Below are 20,204 nucleotides of genomic sequence, written 5' to 3'. Positions count from 1 at the left end.
TACGAAAGATATCCACAGACATTACCCTGTCCTTGACTTCAGTCACCTCTTCAAAAATAATTCACTAATCTGTCACAAATGATTTACTTTATACAAGTAATGCTGATGCTCTGATCAGTTCAAAGTTTTCAAGATGGCTAGTCACCCTGTCCTTAAACATAGAGTCCTGAGAGGTTAAATGCCCCATAATTCCCTGACTGTGCTCTATAACCTTCTTAAAAGAGTGGAGGAATGGGTACAAATTTCTAAATTAAAAGGAACAGTTCCTAAAACAAGATGACTTATGATTACAATTAAGGCATCTGTAATGTTCTCATTTAATTTTCTTAATCTCCGGGATGGAAGTGATCTAATCTCACTCTTCAGTATCATTACATGAGAATAGAAGTTGTGTGTGTTCTGCCTAGAGAATTTATAACAATGGGTATTGGTTCCAGATCAGGGGAAACACATAAGGGCTGCAACAACCAGAAACGTCTTCACTGAAGCAGTCAATTTCCAAATGCAGTAAGATCTGCACAATATCATGGCTTGAGCTGAAAAGAAGCAATAACATTCACACCATACAAATGCCAGGCAATATCTATTGGCAGTAAGAGACAAAGCAACAATCACCCAACATTCAAAGGCATTATCATCACTGAATCAACATCCTGGGGGGTCATCATTGACCAGAAACTGAACTGGACTTGCCATATAATAGAATAGCTACAAGAGGTCAGAGGTAGAGAAATACTAGAGTAAGTAGCTTACTTCCTGACTCCCCAAAGCCTGTCAAACATCTACAAGGCACAAGTCAGGAGTGTGATGGAATATTTCCCATTTGCCTGGATAAGTGCAGCTCTAACACTGCTCAAGAAAGTTGACACCATCTAGCATAAAGCAATCCACTTACTTGAGAAAGGATGTACTGGCACTAGGTTGATCTGGAGTTGAGGAGGTTGGCTTATGAGGAAAGACTGAGTAGGCTGGGATCATATTTGGAAGAATGATGGGGCATATTACAGAAACATATAAAATTATGAAGGGAATAGTTAAGATAGAGGATATTTCCACTGGTCGGTGAAACTAGGACATAGCCTCAAGATTAGGGGTGCAGATTTAGGACTAAATTGAGAAGGAACTTCTTCACCCAGAGAGTTATGAATCTGTGGAATTCCCTGCCCCAATACTACTTCAGTAGATGTTTTTAAAGCTAAGATAGATTTTTTTTGAACAATTAAGGAATTAAGGGTTACAGTGAGAAGGCGGGTAAGTGGAGCTGAGGCCATGAAAAGGTCAGCCATGATCTTACTGAATGGCGGAACAGGCTCAAAAGGGACAGATGGCTTACTCCTGCCCCTAGTTCTTCTGTTCTTATCTGGCATCACATCCGCAGATATCCACATCCTCCTCCACCAATTCTCAGTAGCAGCTGTGTGTACCATCTACAAGATGCACTGCAGTAATTCACCAAAACGTCTGAGACAGAACCTTCCAAACCCATGACCACTTGCACCTCTAAGGACAAATGCAGTAAACACACGGGAAGACCACCACCTCCAAGCCAAATACCATCCTGATTTGAAAATATACATCAACTCCTTCAATGTCACTGGCACTGTGGGTCTTTCAACAGCACACTGCCTTCAGCAGTTCACCATTAACTCAAGGGCAACTAGAGATGGGCAATAAATCCTAGTAGACCATCTCAAGTGGATAAAAGACTCACCCAGTTGTGTATGTTGTATTTCTCCACTTCAATGGGCCATGGATACTCAAGTCAGAGTATACTCAAGGCTGATTGGTAGAATTTGTGGACACAAAGGGAATCAAGGAATCTGGTCAAGGAGCAGGTTTGAAGGTTAGTATGGCATCCTCCTGCTTCTTATTTGACCCTTAATTAGGAATAGCAGACAGCCTGAAGATTTGGAAAGACAATCAGAACACGCATGTTAAAGGTCAGCCAGCAAACCGAACATGAATGCTGTCTGCTGCTGAGGGAATTGGAGAAGGAGACGGCAACACAAGACAAGGACACCATATTGCTGATTTGATCAGAAACTGCTTCATCAGCACAATCACTGATGTAAGTGATAAGCAACATCGAAAACATTTGTCTAATCACCACAAATGCATCTCATGGTGTGCCAATTTCCTGCACAACTGCAAACACTGCATGCAGTCCAATGCACCATAGGTAACATTCCACAGCTTTCCGTCTACTAATCACTTTGATAATAAGAATAAAGAACAAAGAACAAAACAGCACAGGAACAATCCCTTTGGCCCTTCAGACTGCGCTGACACATTTTGACCTTCAATATTAAAACTACCCTTACTTACAGGATCTATATCCCTCTATTCCCTTCCTATTCATGTATTCATCCAGGTGTTTCTTGAATGCTGCTACTGTGTCTGCTTCCACCACCTCCTTTGGCAGGCACTCAAAACTGTTTGTGTCAAAAACATGCCTTGCACATCTCTTTTAAACTTCCCCTTCGCACCTTGAACCGGTGTCCCGTAGTAATTCACTTATTGGCTTCCCATCACTAATGCATGAGTTGCTGCCACCACTCAGAAGTCACCTCCAGTAGAAGTGCTGGAGGCAGGAATATCTCTGCAAACTGGCCTATTAAATCTTTTTAAAAATAATATTCCTCTCTCATTCTGCTCCAAACATGCCCCTAGAATGCTGGGAATCGTTTTCAGAAAGCGCTTTCATTCCCCAATGTCATGCATTGTCTGCACCTCTGAGATGATGTTTCCCAAGACGGAAACATTGACTCACAATATCCCCCAAACATCCACATGCTTCGATTGCAGAACATCAACCAAAGTGCCACCCATACATAAACATAAAGAAGGTGAAATAAATTAACTGAAGGATTAAAAATAAGCTAGCTTAATTAAACACATGGACTAATGAAATAAATAAAGAATTATGTTTATACATGTATAGTCATCAATAGTTTTCTTTATTTTGTCACAGAATGTGTGAGTGACTTAAATGGCTGGCATTTAGAAAGGGGTGGTAGGTACACCCTTAGTGCCACTAGAAAGGAATCATGACTCCGTGGCAGTGCAGGATTGCTGATATAGTTCCATCAAGAATGGATCTGAACAATTTGAAAGGGAACTCACATGTGGTGGTGTTTCCATGTTCCTGTCCTTGTCCTTCTAGGTGGTAGATGCTATTGTCAAAGGCGATTTACTGCAGTGGATCTTTAGATAGTACACATTGTATGTTGGAGGTAGAGTAGAAGTGAATGTGGTGCCAATCAAGAGGGGCAACTTTGTTCTGGATGGTGTCAAGCTTCCAAAGTGTTACTAAAGTTGAACTTATCCAGGCAACTGGAGAGAATTCTATCACGCTCCTGACCTGGGTCTTGTGGATGGTGGAGAGGCTTTGGGAATTTAGGAAGTGAGTTACTTGCGGCAGGATTTATAGATTCTGATCTACTATTTTTAGCGAATGTACTTATTTTAAAAAAAAACACACATTTCTCTTCAGTTTCCTGGTCAATTATGAGGATGCTGATAATGGGGGATGATTTGGAGATGCTGTTGTTGGACTATAACCTGGTGTTGTGTGATTTTTAACTTTGATAATGGGGGATGCAGTGATAGCAGAGCCATTCAACATCAAAGAGAGATGGTTAGATTGTCTCTTGTTGGACATGGTTATAGCTTGGCACCTAAGTGGCAAGTAACACTGGCACCCCATCGTTACACCAGGCCTGGATGATCTAATCTTGATTTATGTGGACATGACATTTATCTGTAACATAAACTACCACAAGTAATGGAAAAGCAGCACATTTTTACCATTCTGAACTCAATTTCCAACTTTTGCATGCAGACAGATACTATACAGATTCCTGCTGAAGGGCTTGTGCCCAAAACGTTGATTCTCCTGCTCCTTGGATGCTGCCTGGCCTGCTGTGTTTTTCTAGCACCACACTCTCGACTCAGATACGATACACCCGGTCTGATTTTCCTTTCCACAAATGAACTAGAAATTGGAAGAGGTATGCAAGACTATTGGTGTACATTATCCAGTTTGCCACCTGTGTCCAGAGTGAAAATTGCCACATGGAAATTTCACTGAATGGAATGAAAATCAATAATGACACAAAAGGCCAGCCTGATCAATGTGCATTTGAGCATGGACTCAAAAAGAGTACACTGGGAAATGTGAATGGAGATGATGTCATTGCTGAGTTCACACCTTATTAAATATGTAAATAGAATATCAAACAGGTTCTACTATGGACAAACATTCCACCTCAGAACTTAACTCTGCACTACACCCAGATGATCCTTTTTGTCCAAACACAAGCACATACAGAAGAAAATTTATCTCATTAATTTCTCACTAGAAAGTATGAGGAATTGGTGAATATTAACTTACATATAATACCAATAGGTTTAATTGGTGTTCGCCCTTTAAAATTAATGATCTAAATGATGAATTAGTTGAGAAAACATGAAGGCTGTACAAACAACTACAAACAAATGCTTAACAACTAGTCGTAATATCTTACTTGATGACCATCATATAGCTGATAGAAAATGATTCCATGGTATCTTTCAAATACAGAAATAAAGTATATGGAAGCATAACAGAGCAATGTGGAAAAGAAATCTGACATAAGCTGCTTAACTTGGAAAATGCTAACAGTGGGATTGAATTTCTTTGGGCTTTTCCTGATCTTTCACTAGAACTTTGGTACAAATCCTGATGAAACACCATTGAAGGCCATTCACACTATGAGGCTCCACATTTTGGCTGCTCTTAGACTGAAGTTAGGGGCTATAGTCAGGAGACATCTTTGGAAATTATTGGTGAATTTCTCAATTTATGGTCAATTTTAATACCGAAAAATAAAGCAAACAAAATGCCGGTGCTCATTTCTGAAGTGGAAGAAAAACAAACAAACTCTAAATGTTGTTTAAATTCAGTAGTAATTTCAACATTACTGTTTGCTCCCTACAATGGAAGTTGGTGCTTGATGGATGGAGGTTGGAATTTTAACCAGTAGTTCTCTCTAAAATAATACCACTAAGATATAGACTGAAATTGAAAAACCAGGTTTACACCTTAAAACAAATAAATAATAAAGCTGGAAAATTACTGTAGGTTGTAGGAGTAGCCAGATGGTTAATGGCTTAAATAAAGAAGGACATTTGTGCTCACATTCAAAACGCGAACAAAGAATGCTGTATGAACATTCAATTATTAATAAAAACTAAAGAAACTTCTGATCTTTAAAACTAGGGAGATAGATTGCAGAATACCGCAGCTTGCAGAATACTGCAGCTTCAGGCAAAAATAGTGAACAAGTAAATGGTTTACACACCTCATGAAGAATTTTACTGGAAATTGATTGTGCCAGCTGCCTCTTGATGGGAATATTAAGCAGTGTTTCCAGACCAGCACTGTACGATGCCAATTGCAGCTCATAATCCTGTTTCACAAATAAGATTATGCATATGAGACATCCCACTCTCACATACAAAAATAATACTTTTCAGTCCATATTGGAGTTTCTTACCTTCACTGATGTTGCACATAGGTCTGCATGTTTTTGGTAGGCTTCGACATTGCCTCTTTTGCCCTTTATTTCAGCATACAACTTCTATTCAACAATAATAAAAGAATATTAACACCAAACTGGAAGACGATATAAAATTAGCCCATTTCGGTAATAATATTCAACAGTAGGCAACTGAATTAATATATTTTCAGAATTGGTGCATATTTGAGGGGTACCATATATTTGATTTAAAATGTAAACTCTGTCCCTCTCTCGAAAAATCCTCAGTCCTCCAAACAGGCTTTTGACTAAAGGTCAAGAAATTCCTTCCTATACCTCTCCACATGACAAGCACTGTCTGAAACCTTCTTATTTGAGAACTTTGAAACCTTCCTCTTCAACCAGGTTTTTATCATTTGTCTTAAGTGTCAAAGCCTGACAATACTTCAATAACACACAGTCAGACATATAACAATGCCAAACATGCCACAAAGTGCAATTTGTCGAAAACCCCCTGGTTTGTGTTTTCTCATAATCTTTACTAATGCTTCAGGCCTAAAAGGACTCATCAGCAGGCATAGGCCAGTCAGGGTAACGGGGTGCATTTGGTGTTTGGAAAGCCTTGAGCTCAGCTGCACTCTGACAGACAATTGAGCCAAGTGGAAGGAGAAATATTAATGTTCATATTGTCGATTTCAAGTGGAAAGATATCAATGAGTTTCCTATCTCATTCCTGGTGCTGTGTAGAGGGATATGAAAAACTAGACTGGTGTGTAATGGATAACATAATGTTAAGTGTGTGTGAGAGAGTGAGAGCAAGACAGAGCGTGAAAGAGAGGGTGTGAGAAAGAGAGAGACACAGACAGAGAGAGAGAAAAAGAGAATACAAAATCATGTGTGTTCATCCCCAAGGTCCTGAATGTATTTTAAATGTGGGCCAGTCTACAATCCATGGTCCATATTTTCGATTGAAAGAGATGGTGAAGCTATGAATGTTTACTGTCTTTCTAAAATACATCAGACAAAAATTTCTGGAGCTTGCACCAATGCAATTAAATCTGGAAAATTAAAATTTACTGCTCCAGCCATGCTGCTCTTCCATTAGAATCAACATAACAGCATCTGACCAACAGACTGAAATTGAAAGCCAACCAAGAATGTTTTCAGCTTTACAGAATTTTAAAAATTGTTTTTGTCTGTTATCTCTCTCTCACACATATATAATCTCATCTGCCTTTCTTCTTTATTTTGCTTTCAGAAAATGGTTTAGATTTCCTGGCTTGGACTTTTCATGTCTTGGAGATGATTCTTCAAATTGATTGGTTTGACAAATTGCATCACATGTCTAATACAAGTTCAAAAGCCCCCACCCCCCCTCCCCCCACACTGATCTGTAGGTCTCTGCATAAGTATAATGAATCATTTAATAATTCATAGTCTCCAATATAAACATCAAAGCAAAAGGAATACTGAATGTCCGATACTGTAATTAGTATTTTGCAGAAATATGCAGCCATGATTACAATTAGTTTCCACATTGTGATTTAGTACAAGATATAATCTGGAAATTTCATTACATTGGGCTATCTGGATTTAACCCTTCAAAATCGGTTTGTTAAGTAATACAATGAACGGACAGTCATTTTATAAGAAAGCAAATGCTATAAAACGTTAAATGACATACCAACCTTCTGCTCATTTAGCTGATCCACAATTGCATTTGTGTCCCCAAATCTATTGACCTGCAACCCATCCTGTTTCTGTTTTGTTGCATCAATCCACTTGCTCAGATTCTGAAACAAATCTCCATAGTCTTTTAGCTGCCTATATTCCTTGTCTAGGTCCAAGTATCTGCATAATGAAAGCAAAGAAAGTCTAATTCCACAAGAATAATAATACTTTTTTTTTAGAAAATGATTTAACTATTAGTTAACGTGATGAGTTTTCTTGTGAATTATTATGCAACCAAGTTATATTCTGAATGTTTTGCATGACAACCTCAGGAAGGTTGAGGTTCTAGCAAGGAACTACAGGAGATGCATGTCTGAGAAAGGTCATTTAGATTTGTTAACTTGAGCATGGCTTTGGAATATATATTATGCATTGTTCATTCCAATATTTCAAATTTCCAGTGCAATTACAATTGCACTGAAGTCAATTCAGAATATTGATCCTCTTCAATATACTTAAATTGGGAGTATTATACTTTGAAGACTTTGATCCCTGTTCTGAGGGCTTCAAGAAATTCAGACACCGCTACCTCGACTTTCGATTGATCACAGTTCTAAACACCCTCTCAACCTCTTTTCAAGTATAACATAATTATAGTCAATGCAATTTGAGAAAGGTTCAGGAGTCCACCCATATCCCTCACCTGCATTTCTTCCTGCAAAGCAAGAATGCAAGTGATGAGAGTTTAATTATTTAATTCCTTTGTTAAGAAATACTGAGCTTATATTTTCACATCACTGAATCTCAAGGTCCCTTCTCTGCTGGCTCTATTATAAGAGAACAGCCTAGGGTTGGTTGAGCCTCAAGTCAGTCAAGGAGTCAAAAGAGGACATACAATCAAAGACTAATACTGAACAATTAGTGTGCAAAAAAAAAGTGACCCAAAGCCTCATCACTATGGCTCCAGATGCCAAGGTGGAGACTTTCCTTAAAGCAGGAACTCTTACCTTTTTTTTAATATATGTATCAGCCCCAAAAGATTGACACACAGAAACAAATCCTACATGGAAACATTTTCCAGCAGGATTTGGTGCTGTTACAGTATATCTCTCTACATACAATGAAGTAGATTTGGTGCAAACATAATCTAGTAGTTATCTTTTTTGTTTGAACATACAATATAGGAGTATATGCAGGCCATTCAGCCCACCAAATGAGATCATGGCTGATTAATAATCCTTAACTCCACTTTGCTGCTTTTTATCCATAATCCTCAATTCCCTTAATGAATAGCAATTTGCCTATTTCAGCTGTGAATACACTTAACTTCGACAGCCACCTGCAGTAAAGAAATCCACAGGATCACCATTGTTAGAAAATTCACCCACATCTCTGTCTTAAATGGACTACTCCTTATTCTGAGATTATGTTTACCTATCCCTAAGAATTTTATGTTTTTGATTGTTGTGTTTTTAAAAAAAGTCCCATTCCTCTTAAATACCACTAATCGTTGCCATATTATAGGAGTTTTCTTTCAATTTGATCACGTCCATAACTCCTTAACCATGGTTAACAATGGTTGGCTTATCCACTTCCTAAAATCCTTCTTCCTCTCTGGGATACATCTTTGTTGTGTATTGCATACCTCAATGTCTCCTCAATCTCGAACTGAAACCTAGATCTTAACACCATAAGACATAGGAGCAGAAATTAGACCACACAGCCCATCGAGTCTGCTCCACCATCCAATCACGGCTAAGTTTCTCATCCCCATTCTCCCGCTTTCTCCTAGGAACCCTTGATCCCTCTTGACAAATCAAGAAACTATCTATTGAGTCTTAAATACACCCAATAACCTGGCCTCCACAGCATTCTGTGGCAGTGAATGCCATAGATTCACCACTCTCTGGCTGAAGAAGTTTCTCCTTATCTCCATTCTAAAAGGTCTTCCTTTTATTACAAGGCTGTACTCCATGATCCTAGTCTCTCCTACCAATTGAAACATATTCCCAACATCCACTCTGTTCAAGCCATCCAATATTCTTTAAGTTTCAATTAGATCTCCCCCTATCCTTCTAAACTCCATCAAGTACAGACCCAGAGTCCTCAGATGTGCCTCATATGTTAAGCTTTTCACTCCTGGAACCATTCTCATGAACGTCCTCTGAACACGCTCCAGGACCAGTACATCCTTCGTAAAGATAGGAAGCCCAAAACTGCTCACAATACTCCAAATGTGGTCTGACGGGAGCCTTATAGAGCCACAGAACTACATCCCTGCTTTTATATTCAAGTCCTCTCAAAATAAGTGCTATCATTGCATTTGCCTTCTTGACTACTGACTCAACCTGCAATTTTACTTTGAAAGAATCCTGGCCTAGAACTCCCAAATCCCTTGCACTTCAGACTTCTGAATTTTCTCCCCATTTAGAAAACAGTCCATGCCTCTATTCTTCCTACCAAAGTGCATGACCTCACACTGTCCTACCTTGTACTCCATCTGCCCCTTCTTTGCCCACTCTCCTAATCTGTCTAAATCTTTCTGCAATCTCCCCTCCTCCTCAGTGCTACCTCTCCCTTTATCTATTGTTCTATAGTCTTCTTATAGTTTTTGGAAAATTCAGTCTTCCAGGACCCTTGATGACATTGGACTTGAACCTTCAATCTCATCATTCAGGTTAATGTTGTCACAAAACGGAGCCAAAACAATATAATCAAATAAGTTATTTTCTTTCATAGATCGGCAATACCCAACCTGCTGTCAATTTCTTTGTTAATTCTCTGCCATCGGTCAGATAGCTGCGTGACTTTTTCATTGTATTTAGTGAGGTCTATGTCACACTTGTAGAAAGATGGCATGATGTCATCATTGATCCGAAGGGATTCCTGCATATTTTGCTGCATTGACATGATTAAGTACTTCTTCTGATCCAGTTCACTCTTCATTTTCTAAAAAAAAGTGCAAAAAAATTAAATGAGTTTTGTTAAAAAAAAAAACTGGGTACTATTTATCCGATTTCCACATTACATGATCCGACTTTTCGTTCAAAACATTGCCGCAAGCTAGGTTAGCCAGCATGAAACTAGCAGCGCACGCCTGAGAGTAGACCAGCGAGAGCAGAGGAATCTTATGCGATTTTCTGGACTTTTCGTTCTTAAAAACAACAACCTATTTGTTAGCTGGAAGCACGGTTATTTTTGCTTATTGAATAGAAAAAGGGAGACATGAATTCAGGTGCTGCACTGCTGCGAGGGTCTGTCTAAAGTAGAGACAGAACTTTAGAGAACTGTAACTAGAAGAATGTGTTGGCAGACCATCTGCAAGCTCCTGGGGTTTTCAGATTCTGTTGTGGACATGCTGGTGGACCAGGGCTGGGATACAAGCAACACCCTTTCAACTTTATAAAGATGCTTGAAATACCTGTTTAACATCTCACTCATGTTTTGTCTGCGTTACTTGGAAGGAATATTATTTTACAAGTACTACTAAAATTGTAATGGTTCTTAAGTGGCAGTAGAGTTTTGAAATATTCTGGATTGTGACAAATGCTCAAGAAATACAAATCTCTATTGGACAGAAAGAAATCAGAAGGATGTGAAATGTAGGTAAGCCATCCAACCAATCGAGCCTGCATTAACATTCAATTAGATTGCCGCATACCCATACGAAACACATCAAAAGATGCAACGATATTCTTCAGAAATTTATCAATTTTTGTTTTCTCTCATTCTCTGAGGTCGGAGATTCCAACAAATCACCACCCCCTGGGTGAAGAGATTCTTTCCATCTCAGTTTTAAATGACCTATCCTTCTTTCTGAGATTATGTCCCCTGGTTATAGACTCCCTTGCTGGCAAACTGCTCTACCAATGGTTACCTTGTCATTCCTTGTAAGAATTTTGTAAGTTTAAATCTCTTATTCTTCAAAGTTCCAGAGAATACAAGCTCAGTTTCCATAATCTCTTCTCATAAAACAATGCCATCATCCCAGGGATGAGTATGTTGTACATATGTTGCACACGTATAGTGAGTATATCCTTTCTTAGATAAAGACTGCAAATACAATACTCCAGATGTGGTCTCACCAAGGCTCTATACAACTGCTAAAGGCATCTTTACTTCTGTACTCAAATCACCTTGCAATGATTTGCCTTTCGTATTGATTATTGCACCTGCGTGCTAATTTTTAGTGACTTACGGAGTAGAACATTCACGTCCTGTTGTACCACCACTTTCCAGCCACTCAGTATTTATGAAATATCATGTCTGAATTTTTCTGACAAAGTGGATAATTTCTTCACATTATATTCCACCTGCCATGTTCTAGCCCATTCACTGAGCCGATATCCAAATTTGCTTGAAGCCTCCTTGCATCTTCTTCCCAACCTCCACTTCCACATAGTTTTTTTTGAAATCAGCAAAGTTAGACATATGAGAATTGTATTCACATCCAATTTATTAATATAGATTGTGAATAGTTATGGATCAGCACTGATCTGTGCAGTATCCTATGCCTTACAACTAACATCCTGAGAATGATCCTACTATATCAAATATATGAATATTTCTCTTGTGTTTACCGCCTGCTGATATCTTATAAAAATACATGTTAACTATGTCACTTCTTTCAAGGCTGTTGAAAAATCTGAAGAAAAATATGTATTAAAAAAAAACAATGATAGCAAAACTTTCTGCTAGGTTTCAGGATGCTTTGGTAGGAAGGTTTACAATCTTTTTTATCCAAAAAAAAAGCATACATTTGCAACTAAATAAAGAGATCCCAAACAAAAGAGAATTAAATGTTTAATGGAAATTGTATTTTGTCAGAGATCAATGAGAAACTCACCAACTTAAAAAAGGGGTGCTGAGATTGGATGAGAGAGACAGAATGCTAATGGCATTGGAAAACCCCTTGATCACCAGGCTAGAGAAAGGTAGGAAACGAAACTGACATTTCAATGAGTTGCAATTGCAAGCTATAGCAAGTGAACAAGTGCATGAAAGATTAGGCTTGGCTGCATCAGCTGTCTCAATGAAATGACCAACCAACACAGATTTTGACAGTGTATGAATGGCCATTGTGTCAAGTCATCAGAGATGGCAACATCCATGGAATTTTAATTGAGCATGAGGTGGCATATTTAGAGGATTGGGTAACATGAGAATGTTATGAAAATATAATAACGACCTCAGAAGCTAACAATTTGTTCTTTTGAAATAGAAATACTAAATCCTTTACTGTCCCAACTGAATATTTTATTATGTTAAGATATAGTCTCAATACATATTTGGGTCATTTATGTTCTATGCTGAATTCCAAGGTCAGCAAAGCTCTTGAAATAATTAAACTGAGGGGGATTTGAAATTTGTTACAGATTAATATTGATAAACAATTAAGAAATCCATTTTATGCTAAAAGATTGCCACACTGCTTCCATTGTTAGTCCTGTATTTGAAACCTTACAACTGAGAAAACCTTTCAAATGCAACTGACATACAATATCTGTAAGATACCAATAAATCTGTAAGCAATGGGTAAAACAGCATTGGACAGGTTAAGAACCATATGCTTATTCTTTTCTGTGGAAAGGAATAGATAAAATAGCTTATATTGTTACTTATATCGAAACCTACACTGTAGAGCCTTTGATTTTTGGTATTTGTATTAACAGTACCTAGCAAGAGCAAGGCTAAATGTCATGGAGGAGGTTATGTGGAGACTGGTCAGCTGAGCATTAAAGCAAAATCATTGTAATGAAAGATTGAGAGATCAACCAGATCTGCATCTGGAGGGTTGACTGTAAAACGCGCATCTTCTATGACTGCATCTTATATAATCGCATCATTAGCCCAAGTATGTTGGTTAATTTACTAAACCTTCAATGACTTAGAGTCATAGAGATGCACAGCACAGAAACAGACCCTTAAGTTCAACTCATGTATGCCAACCAGATATCCTAAAATAATCTAGTCCCATTCACCAGCATTTAGCCCATATCCCTCTAAACCCATCCTATTTATGTACCCATCCAGATGCTTTTTAGATTTGTAATTGAACCTGCCTCCATCGCTTCCTCTGGCAGGTCATTCCATACACGCACCACCCTCTGCCTGAGAAGTTGCCCCTTAGGTCCCTTTTATATCTTTCCCTCTCACCCTAACCTATACCCTCTAGTTTTGGACTCACCTACCTTGGGAAAAAGACCTTGCCTATTCACTGTATCCATGACTCTCATAATTTTATAAACCTCCATAAGGTCACCCTTCAGCCTCTGACGCTCCAAGGAAAAAAGCCTCCGCCTATTCATCCACTCCCTATAGCTCAAACCCTTTAAACCTGGCAAATTCTTTGCAAATCTTTTCTGCACCCTTTCAAGTTTAACAACATCTTTCCTGTAGCAGGGAGCCCAGAATTGAATGCAGTATTTTAAAAGTGGCCTAACCAAAAACCTGTACAACCGCAAAATGACATCCCAACTCTTGTACTCAATGCCCTGACCAATAAAGGCAAGTGTATCAAACACCTTTTTCACTACCCGGCCCACCTATGACTCCACTTTCAAACAACTATGAACCTGCAACCCAGGGTTTCTTTATTCGGCAACAATCCTCAAGACTTGACTGTATGTTAAATGCATTTTGGAGTAAAGTTATAAACTGCAGTCCATATATGTAATACTGCAAAATTCATATTCTTAACAAACATTAGCCTGTTGTTGATCCACTGACCACTATCAGAATATTTACCTCTGTTCAGTGAGTATAGGTTCAATCTTGGGTGGAACCCTCTGCATAGCTTAAAAAAACTGTACACTCAATATTAAGACTTTCATTCCAAAAATGATCACCTTGTATTGCAGGGGATATGCTTGTCTACTGAGATGTACCTCAGTGATAATTTCTCATAGTAGATTACATTGTCTTTTTAGAAATCACAGTGAATAAAATAGGCAAGTTCCACAATCATTAGACAACTCACTCCAGCAAATGAATCAACCACTTGAAGAAGCAGAAAACTACTTCTAATGTCTTCTGGAAGAGAACTGAAAGTAACATAAGCAGTTTTGATAAGATTCGGTTTACCTTCAGATTGTTTCTGTATGACTCTATTTTATCCAAACTCATCGGGACGGTTTCCTCCTCAGTTAATCTCGCTTCATAAACTTTTATCACATCTTCTGCCTCAAGAATATTTTGGAAGAGTAACTTCAAGGCCTTCATTCTAAAAATAAATCAATGCAATTAGATTAGATTCCCTACAGTATGGAAACAGACCCTTCGGCCCAACAAGTCTACACTGACCCTCCAAAGAGTAACCCACCCACTCCCATTCCCCGTCCCTATATTTATCCCTGACTAATGCACCTAACAATATGGGCAATTTAGCATGGCCAATTCACCTAACCTGCACATCTTTGGACTGTGGGAGGAAACCTACGCAGACACAGGAAGAATGTGCAAACTCCACACAGACAGACAGTCGCCCGAGACAGGAATCAAATTCCGGTCCCTGGTGCAGTGAGGCAGCAGTGCTAACCACTGAGCCACCGTGCCACCATAAATTAGTGCTATCATGCAAAAATATAACAACAAGCAATTAACAATGACTGAGAAAAACATTCCAACATTATTCTTACCAGGATCAGAGATGAAAATCAGAACCCCTGGTGCAGCTGTGGCTTGGGGCCTAAATATCCAAAATAGGCATAGTGGGTCCTGCCCCACACAGCAGACCATAGATCTCTGGATCCTGCTTACTGAGCACTGATGCACCCCACTGACTCAAGCACTGTCTCAGATGTTTTCTAAGAGGTCAAAACAAGCAACTGCAGGATTCGATTTTCTGTTACCAATAACAACGATGCATGGAGTGCTCTGTTGTTGGATGTCAGCAAGGGTCTTGCAACTTTTTGATGCACACTGTGGTGTATGAGCTCCAGCTTTACTTCCAAGGGTTCACTTCTTCAAATAGCAAGCAAGAATCCACAATGATTTTAGGTTAAAAGTCTATTAAATATGAAATTATTATGCTTTAAAATGTTAGCCCAGTATTTCTGAGCAAAAGAGGCTTCCTCTGCCAATCCATAAAGGCCATGTTAAAAAAAATCAATGGATTGAATCTTCAGGTTGAAAGTTTCTGAAATTTTGTTTTTAAATTAAATCCAAGCTTTTAGCATGATTGATCAGGTTCTTGATCAAAATATTGTAATTTTGAAAAATAGACATGTGGTTTCAAAGGTTACATTTTAAAAATATCGTAACTTTAAGCAAATCTGTTTGATCTAGTTTTCTAATGTCTTTTTACTGCTGTGACTATTTTATACAGTGTGCACTCCAGTGACTGTTAGCTAATGCTTGGTGTCAAGACAGCCAACACAGGAAAGGAACATTGCTTTAAAGTAATTGACATTCTCACCATGGGGCTCCCAGTAAGTGATCACACAGATCTGCTCTGGTGAATGTGAAGTGCAGCCTATTTAGGGTTGTTATCTGATTGTTATCAGATTTTACATTTGGAGCTGCTTGACACCATTGATTGGAAAATGATTCCAATCGCAGAAACCTACACTAGACAAAAGATTTAAGCAAAAGAAAGAAATGTATTTTTGACAATTATGCCACCATGAAATACATTTGTTTATTATATTATATGAACACATACTCGGTCTGTTGTAGTTATATTCACATTACTTAAAATGTTATAAAACATGGTTAACACTTCCTTCACTCACCTCTCTAAATAGGCAGATGAAAAATCACTGCCATTCTTCAGTCTCTGGCCTATCAGACCAAATTCTGTTTCAAAATATCCTCTTGACTCACTTGATGCATTGGGCGAGTTATACCACATTTTCTGTAGGCTGACAAAGTCATCATCAATTGTATTCAACTCATCTTGTGCAAGCTGTACAAGTCAAAAGTGAAAATAAAAATTAGAACACAGACAAAAATTCAATGTTCATTTTATCTGAATCTGAAGTTAAATGCAACATATTCTGCAAAAATTCAGAACAGCTTTTGAAGTTAGTGATTGTATCAGGCTTTTAGACTACTTCCAAAAGGTAGTGCACAAAGACCAAGCAACCAGCAAAGGTCTGTTACTTCATTTTTATGTTAATACCCAATTTTATTCTGTTTCTTCTTATTCAGAAGGAACACAGAACAAGTTTAATTTTGTCAATTTTGTACCCATCATGATCAATGTTGCTAACAGTGTCTAACAAAGTATATTCTTATTTTACACCTACCTTCAAATTAGTTGGAAAATCATCCACTTTGGAACGGTAGCTAAATATCAGAATTTCTCTACTCCAAGCCTGTGATTTTGTATTCATTAAATTTAAAGCTGAGTATCAGTTAGCTGTTAGAATAATAAGCAATATTGAGGACCTCAAGATTTAACCTATTTAAAATTAACACCTCCAATAAAATCAGATTCAAAAAACTCATTAAGGGAGCCCAATAATTGAATAATCAAAATTTAAATTGACTGCTACTGGGAGAATGTAGCCATTTCAATTACAAAGCTCCTCTAATCTGCTACTCCACATCTTAGGACTAATCTAAAATTAGTTCCTTTTTGGAAATAACATTGTACTTCTAGTTCTCATTTCAAGACGGAAGGCTAGTGTTTAATAAAGATGGTTTTACATTGTTGATGGCCTACATCCAGAAGGCTTTGCTTAAGACTGACCAAAATCATTTAACATTGCTGACCTCTGCTCCTTGCAGAAAAAGGAAGGCCTCATTCTATTTAATTTGCATTGAGTTGAGAGGTGAAAAGACTATCTTAATGACAAAAGCTAGAGTAGCAGATGTTCTGTTCTGTTCAGATACAAATGGCACATTGGGAAGAGCAAACAAATGAAAATTAGGCAGGACAGGACAAATGTCATGTGCATAGGAATTGCTTGCTTTCTGTTCTTGGTATTTAATTGAAAGAAAAAAACATGTAGCCTTCATGACTGTCCAACGTTCCCATATGCAGTCTATTCAGTGTTATGATGGATTCACACTTTATCCTTTTTGGGGAGCTTGAGTTTGAAGAATTGCACAGACATATTGGAACTTTAAAAAAAAATCAAAAAAATACATTGGAACTTCGTTATTAAACAAAACATTTCTTAGAACCTACATTCAGATAATTACTGCCTTGGTTGCTTGAACTCACTTCAGGAAAAACACCTGACTGTTTTTACAGCTGGGTTTTTTTTGGGCAGTACTAATTGAACTGTGCTTTTGCATTTTGGATTTCAGTTGGAATTGGGGCTAAGGTTTGTGAAACAATCAGTTGCTCAGCTCATACGTTCTGTTTCTACAGCAGCTTTTGTGAATCCAGTATGAAAACAGTTTGTCCTCTTGAAGCATCATTGGAAGGCTCCTCAATACTGTAATCTTCTGAGTAAGCTGCATTTGCCCAGAGCCAAGAGCCTGCTGTCAGCCAATTTATCATCAGCACAAATTAGAGTCAAGTTGGGGGAAGGCTTGTTCTAGTTTTCACATCCATGGCTCATGGAGATTAAACGTGCACATGTTGAAGTGCAGTTCCTGGGAAACACCCAATTTTTATCGGTGTGATGCCAAGCTAAACATGACTTATGGACTTGACACTTCAGTAGGAAAAAATTAAAGCTGCATGATTTGTTTGAGGGATAGGGGAAGCTTTTTGGATAAGTACAGGGACACCATTTGAAACAATAATATCCCTTTGGAAGAGAGTAGATGAACTCCGGGATTGTTAACAGTGAACATGACAGCTGCTAAAAAGTGGATAAACACTTGGAACTGTCAAGCTATCAAGGCATTTAAAACACTTGGCAATTAAATGTTTGAGGAAACAGTCTACAGTTTCAAGAAAAAAAAAAGCAATGCTGATAGTTTCTTCTGTCTTTTAACTCAAGTCCAAGGGCATTATTATAGGGTTTGTCTCCAGCACTGATTTTACACCTTGTCATTCTTATAATGAGATACCTGTCAGGTCCAAATGATTATAATTTCTTTAATCTGGGCTATGAATCCAAGTCTTTGTTTTAATCACACATTATATTGTTGAAGAACTCAAAATGCAGCCTTTTGAATAAAACATAACAAAGTCACCAAAGATGCTAAAGAACTTCATTTTGTTTCATCTCACAACAGGCCAGACGTCAGGCCATGGTGCATATTGTATGAGTATCTCAGCATGGTGCTGAAATCTGCCCGTGGTAGATAATTGGATGGAGGGCACAGGAACAGTAAAGTGTGAATACAGCATAAATCATGAAGGAGTACACAGGTTTCTGATTCTTCACACTCACCTCTAACTCAGACATCCTTTGTGCAAAGTCCATGTGTGCATCAGCATCAATGAGGAGATGTATTTTTTGCATCATTTTATACTCATTCTGTTCCAAACGACGACGTATCTTTTGGAGCTCCTGTTGGAAATTCACGTCAACCTTTGGTGGTGCTAATTGCGGTGGTGCTGCAACAGCTTGAATTATTACTGGTCCTGTATTTCAAGACAATATAAAAGATTGGTATTAGAAAAAGTAATAACTAGGAAGGCCAATATCTTCACAGAACACACAAACATTGCCTCATAGCCAGTCTCATCAAGCAAATGACCATTCACAAAAGAATTCAAATGTCCAGAGAGAAAACAAAATTTATTTTCTTAACACACCAATCCCTCAAAATGCAAACAATTCTGAAATACTTAATGCAATCTTGCAAACTGTGCAAACCTTTCCCACTCTTTTTGTTAAATGAGGTTCATACAATTCCATCAATATAGCAGCACCCTGCTACATATGGTAATAGATTAACTGAACTATTCTTATCTTAAATTCTTTTAATTCCATTCTTAATCAGGTAGTTACTAAACTGTTTTAATAAGTTAATCTTGATGTCATGACATGACATTTCTTCTTTCTCTAGATGGTGGGGGACATGGGACAAAAGTGACAGAAAACCTGGGAGGCAAGAAATGTTTTGAATTTCAATATGAGGCTAAAATAAAATAAAGAATTCCTGACCTTTCTGCAGAACTAGAATTGAAACATTAATGCTAGTTTCTCTCCACAGATACTACCAAACTTGCTGAGTTTCTGAAGCAATTTAAATTTCTGTTTGCTTATGGCTCGTTGATCTTGCAAGCAACTAAAATACTCTTAAAATTGATTATGGTGGAGAGTTATCTTTCATCTTTGAAATTATACAGGACATTAAAGAAATATAAAGGCATCACAGTGAATGTTACAAACCACGATCATTTTTTCTTTCTTCCTCCAAAACAGTCACCAAGTTTACGTAGTGCGTCTTGCTTGAGCCAAAATCAGATTCTAGTTTTCTCTTATCTGCATCAGTGAAATATTCTGAAGTTTTGCTGTACATCTGGAAAGTTTGAAAGTTCTTTTCCAGATTTTTAATGACAAGCTCATAATCCTCACGAGACATTGTCCGTAACTGAAAAAACACAAAACAGGGATATTAATTGCAAGAGAAAGTTTTTTGATTTAATTACCCTAGCAATTCACATCAGCTTTTCGGTGGGGAGAGCTGTAGATGAGCTCCTCACTATTTATGGTATAAAGATTGGAAAATCAGGAGTAACATAATCTCAAATTTCTGATATGCATTCCTAAAACAGGCAGGCTCTTCACGAGATGAGATCAAAAATGTTCTCATAAGCTGCAAATGTTGAATAAACAGGTTGTGCATTTTCATTTCCATCTCATCTTCCAATTTTTTAAAATTACTTACACAAATATTTTAAGAGCAATCACACAATGGAGAGAATACATGGTCTTTTGACACTACAGATAAATCCATAAACTAACAGAGGCAGGTGATTCACTGCAGCCTAACAGATCATTAGCATGGATCTTATTGTCAATGGCAAAGGAAGGGTACTGTACACTGACTTCAAAAGAAAGCTACATCAAAAGATCTAGGAATTCTTGTGGTGGGAATCTGGTGCTAAGTCAAAGGGTATATCTTCACATGCAGCAGAGACGTCATCACCAGTCAGGC

General features: G+C 38.0%; 1 protein-coding gene across 4 annotated transcripts in view; it reads right to left on the bottom strand.

The window, feature by feature from the left end:
- Window positions 1-20,204, bottom strand: part of LOC122549187 (desmoplakin-like) — a 69,211-nt gene that overhangs the window by 14,953 nt on the left and 34,054 nt on the right. For all 4 annotated transcript variants that reach the window (XM_043688576.1, XM_043688575.1, XM_043688579.1 and 1 more), the window contains 8 exons: window positions 19,436-19,637; window positions 18,488-18,681; window positions 15,923-16,095; window positions 14,274-14,412; window positions 9,946-10,139; window positions 7,208-7,370; window positions 5,538-5,621; window positions 5,343-5,450 (listed from right to left, as the gene is read on the bottom strand). In XM_043688576.1, the coding sequence (XP_043544511.1) occupies window positions 5,343-5,450; window positions 5,538-5,621; window positions 7,208-7,370; window positions 9,946-10,139; window positions 14,274-14,412; window positions 15,923-16,095; window positions 18,488-18,681; window positions 19,436-19,637 (1,257 nt within the window). The remainder of the gene's footprint in view (window positions 1-5,342; window positions 5,451-5,537; window positions 5,622-7,207; window positions 7,371-9,945; window positions 10,140-14,273; window positions 14,413-15,922; window positions 16,096-18,487; window positions 18,682-19,435; window positions 19,638-20,204) is intronic.

The sequence above is a fragment of the Chiloscyllium plagiosum genome, chromosome 4 (genome assembly GCF_004010195.1).
Source record: "Chiloscyllium plagiosum isolate BGI_BamShark_2017 chromosome 4, ASM401019v2, whole genome shotgun sequence".
In the NCBI taxonomy this organism is placed as follows: Eukaryota; Metazoa; Chordata; class Chondrichthyes; order Orectolobiformes; family Hemiscylliidae; genus Chiloscyllium; species Chiloscyllium plagiosum.
Note: the sequence above shows the minus strand (reverse complement) of the source record. Positions and strands in the feature narration are given on the sequence as shown.